Source organism: Citrus clementina, unplaced genomic scaffold (assembly GCF_000493195.1).
Source record: "Citrus clementina cultivar Clemenules unplaced genomic scaffold, Citrus_clementina_v1.0 scaffold_4, whole genome shotgun sequence".
Taxonomy (NCBI): domain Eukaryota; kingdom Viridiplantae; phylum Streptophyta; class Magnoliopsida; order Sapindales; family Rutaceae; genus Citrus; species Citrus x clementina.
Window position 1 is genome coordinate 12,709,105 of NW_006262274.1, and position 4,788 is coordinate 12,713,892.

Below are 4,788 nucleotides of genomic sequence, written 5' to 3' on the forward strand. Positions count from 1 at the left end.
ACCTAATAATCAAATTGAGATTTGCTTTGTTCTCTTCCATCTCATGACAGCTAAGACTTTTAATTCATATTTAAATCAAATTTTACATAATAGAAATCTTATCCTAAGCTTGGAGGGATGTTCCAAGTTAACTATATAAATGTATTAGGTTGTAACTTTTAAAGAGGAGTGAGTGATTTGAGAATATAGCCTGGAAGAGTTCTCTTTTTTGAGTTCCTTCTTTAAACTCTGTATCTCTTGGGTGAATTCCTTTGAGTGTTGAGTTGAGAAGCCTTGTATCTCTTGTAGGATATCATGAGTTGAGAAGCCTTGTATCTCTTGTAGGATATCATTGGGCGGTGAATCTCTGTATCCCTTTGTAACCCTCTTGAGTGGTGAGCTTTGTTAGATAATAATAAAAGTTTATTTTAAAATTATGCCGATATCAGTTTTGGTATCAGATCTTTAGGTTTCGTAATCCATGGCTTCGTAATTCATGGCAAATCGTCGTCAACGTGGTCCAAATGTTGAAGAAACTCCTCGTCATGAGAGAGAGGCTTGGTGATATTGAAAAAGAAGATTTAAGAAGGCAAGTGCAATAACTTCAACAGCGTCTACAACAATTTGAAGCAACTCAAGGAGCTGTTTCTCATCAAAGCTCAAATGATGAAGCTTCAAATAATGTCGAAGATAGCTTAAATCCTTTCCATAATGATCGAGACTCCAGCAGTGGCTCCACTCCTCATTTGAGGAGTGCGTGAGTGTATATAAAAAAATTACTTTGAGCAACCATCTTATTTTTCTTTTTCTTTTTCTTTTTAACAAAGATCAAGGCCCACTGATCAGCTGGCCTATCACTACTCCCAGTCCACGCATGTCATGCTAGGTCATTTCCCTATCAAACGCTTAGGACGATAAGACTTGCTTTTTCAAACAAACAGTGTTGTGCCCACCCTGAGTACAAAAATTCAACATACACAAGGTTGAGAACATAATAAAGGAAATTATAATTAATGAATTTGATTGATTGGCAAAGATTGAAATTAATCTTCTGAGTTGATTAACAATTAATTTTTGAATTGATTAATAAAGATAGAAATAATTAATCATTTGATTAGTTTTTTTTCATAATTATTTGATCTTATTGAGAAATCAAAGAGAGATTTATTTGGTTTACTAATGCCCCGTCAATTTTGAATAAAATCTTCTTTAATTCCATCTTAAGAAAGAATCTCTCAGTGGAGGTAATCCATTTTGTACAATATGTAAGTGAAGTAGTAGGCCACTTGGTGAACTATTGCCCTTAAAGTCAAGCATGACTATGAGGGCAATGGTTCGAGTCCCCACGGACTCAAATTCTCTCAATTAATTATAATTGTGTGGAGATTATTTATAACGTATTTCTCCCTTGCGAAATACGAGTGGAGTAAAAACATCATTCCCCGGGAGGAGTATTTGGCTGGGTATGTACTTCATAGAATAAAAATGTAATAATGTAAGTCCCAGATATATATCTGATTGTAAATATCATTGCAATGATATGTTGTCATTTGTAAATATCTCTGTGTAATACAGTAACCTAATACTTAATTAGTTAAAAAAAAAAAGTGAAGTAGTAGTCGTAATAGGAGTGGCATAAATTTCACTTGCAAACAAGAAGTAGACATAAATTTTATTTAAAAAAATAAAAATAAAATATATACATACATACATATATATATATAGGAAAGCACATGCACGAATATGAAATGACTAGTGCTCGTCTTTGGATTGCCATTCTGATCTTGCTCGAATTATCTCAGCCTTATCTGCCTGCATGCGAAGTAGATGAGTATATTCCAAGTCTGCTTTCCGATTATTACTTGAATTATGATTATGATTATGACTATTCTTATTCTTATTATTATTATTGGAGTCCTCAGTAACGCTGGCTGTTGTACTTGTCAAGGACTCCAGCAAATTTGATTGCCGACACTCTCGTCGATACTCTAGTGTCATGCTTGTCATATTGTAATCTTCCAATACATGTATTGGCACACTCTGCAGATGCAATGCATGCCAAAAGTTAAATAAATGGATTGATGGATAATGATATTCAGACGGAAAATTTTGACAGAACACTGACATAAACAGTGAAAAATCCGTACCGATTTAGTCGATTAAGGTAAACCAACAGTAGTTAACTTATTACTATCTCTCTTATCTCTTTACCATTTTGGTAAATAATAAATTAACAATCGTTCAGATATGTGTGTTTTGAAGAGTAGTTAATTACCTCCAAAATCCATCCTATGTATTTGACATTGTTTACATGCTGGTTGGCATCCATGTCACTCCATCTTGGCTGGACAGTAGTAAGCAAAGCAAGAACACAAATTCAGTATCAAGAACGAATCAAAGACACGAGAACAGATGCATTAGATTACTTACAGCTAAACCAGATCGAATTCTCCCAGCGGTTTGATCAGTTAGCTTGTCGATTTTTCCAACATCGGTCTTCTCTTTGTCAATTGCAAAAGTGTTTAGGTAAAATGGTAGCACCTCTTGCCTCACTTGTTCAGGAATCTTGGATAATCTTCTAGTTTCTCTGTTCATGATTACCCAGGTGCTACACAGTGATGATAATAGGAGTTAAACTAGTTAAGCCTCTTTACAGCTAACTAAGAATACATAGTTTCATTTCTCAATTACACACACACATGTATATATTTTTAAAATTTGAATCCAGTACTGAACTAGTTTTGTTGATCTTTTCAAAGATCTTGTGTAACTTGGGCATTTATAATAGAATGAGACTGAGGTATAATTTAATGAATTTTAATTGAGTAAAGAGCTCAACTCTTTATAATATAATTTTTTACCACATGTACATGTATAATAATATATGATTAAGATTTAATAATTATATTTTAATTTAATAATTACTAATTATATATTTTTAAAAGATTAATAAAAAAGTCCGCTCAATTTAATATATATATATTCGTATTCAATATCTATCAATAACGATTTTTAAAAAAATCGGCACTTTATTGGAACTAGAATTTTTGATAGGGATAGTGCACCTTGTTGCTCTTGTTATTATGTCTTGGGTGCGGTAGTCTCGAATGATCCAGTCTCTACGCATTGCATTCTTTCCAGAAGCATCAACCCATGTATCGATCTCAACAACATCTCCCCTGTCAAATTTAATCATTCACCATAATCAAAATCGATATAGTGGGGTCATTTATTAGATATCCATGCTGATGCAAATGCTGAAATACGTATTTCGTGCGCAAATTAATTATTACACCATATGGCATAATATGTCATAGTTAATTGAACAAAAATATTATAACGTTGTAATTGCGAATCCGCACAAAATCCTCACATCTGACAAGCTCTATATTCATGCTAGTGTTATGTATAAGTAAATGATCCTTCAATATTTATCAAAAAATCCAATTATTACTTGTCAGATTTCTCTGAGGAGAATGTGAGAAAAACATACCAGCTGCTATATCTCTGTACTTGAATGTGGATGCGGGTGACAACCCAAATGAGTTTCCTGAGGCTCATTTCACGTGTAGCACCGAATCCATTTCCAGCAAGTCCAGAGCTTGTCACATGATTCAAAGCAGTCTCCTATAATCATCAATCATTACTTTTATATTGATGGACTAAATCTAATTTTTGGTAAAATGGATTTTTCATCTGCGCACACATCTATTTTTTCTTTTGCTTTCCGCACTTACGAGTTGTTTTTTTTTTTTATGGGAAAGTAAAACTTTCATTACTTCAACTAGTGAATACATGGCTAATCTCTGGTGGGAAATTTTCCACCCAGACAAAAGATTCCAACTTTTCCAAAGCAACTTTAGCTAAAAGATGAGCACTAATATTACAAGCTCTGGGCACGTATTTTGTTTCAAAAGAACTGAAGGCTTTCTTTAATCTCTGAATTTCCGAGATAGTCCAGCAAATCTCTGTTAAATTTCTCTCTCTATCGAGTTGTTATGAGGCCGTTAATTTTGCAACTTTTGTACTTGTGGTTTTTCAGTTGACAATCCGAGGAACTTTTTTAGGGGAATATAAGAGTGAGATTCAAATCATATTTTTCTAGACTTTGTAAAGTGTGAACAAAGGCACCTAGGCTATTGTTTAGACTTTAGATGGCCAAAGTTCGAGTTTACATAAGAATTATTTTATTTTATTGAGAATATATAAATCGAATTTTATTAAGTGTGAATTTTTAGTTAACTTAACTTATCCATAATTATATGATCATATGAATTTAATAGTTCGAAAGTAGACATTTACTTGTAACGTTTGACAATGCTACATTAAATGGATTTAGATCTTTGGTATATTTCTGCTTATAATATCAGTAGAATGTGATCTAACATTTAAAAAAATGTGAATTAACATAACCACCATCATTATAAATATTACAATTATTATTATTACTGAATGAATATTATGAGCCAATAAAAAAGGAGGGAAAGATCTTGCGTGCTTTATGAGTATTGCTTTCTTTTCATTTGTGTGTTGCCTATGTTTTCCTACCAATCATAAGAATGTTCATACCCATATGAAAAAAAAATGAATTAAAAATAAATAAATAATTAATGCTCATGGAATACCTAAAACTCTTGAAAAAGGATAAAATTTTGTGTAAACTTCTATATGAAACACGCACAATGAGGATTTCCATAGAATCAAGTGCACAAAGATCCTGTAACTCGGGAGAGCAAAATTCTTATTATGTAGCTTTATATAATGATATTAAAATGCAATATTTTCACAAATACGTATGATACTATGCTA

General features: G+C 32.5%; 1 protein-coding gene across 1 annotated transcript in view; it reads right to left on the reverse strand.

The window, feature by feature from the left end:
• Positions 1-1,731: 1,731 nt before the first annotated feature.
• The window catches only part of LOC18044309 (palmitoyl-acyl carrier protein thioesterase, chloroplastic), a 3,676-nt gene continuing 619 nt past the window's right edge, over positions 1,732-4,788 (reverse strand). Inside the window, exons 2-6 of the mRNA XM_006436811.2 lie at positions 3,473-3,606; positions 3,045-3,158; positions 2,410-2,587; positions 2,255-2,323; positions 1,732-2,019 (exon numbers count right to left, since the gene is read on the reverse strand). Coding sequence (XP_006436874.2) covers positions 1,732-2,019; positions 2,255-2,323; positions 2,410-2,587; positions 3,045-3,158; positions 3,473-3,606 — 783 coding nt within the window. The remainder of the gene's footprint in view (positions 2,020-2,254; positions 2,324-2,409; positions 2,588-3,044; positions 3,159-3,472; positions 3,607-4,788) is intronic.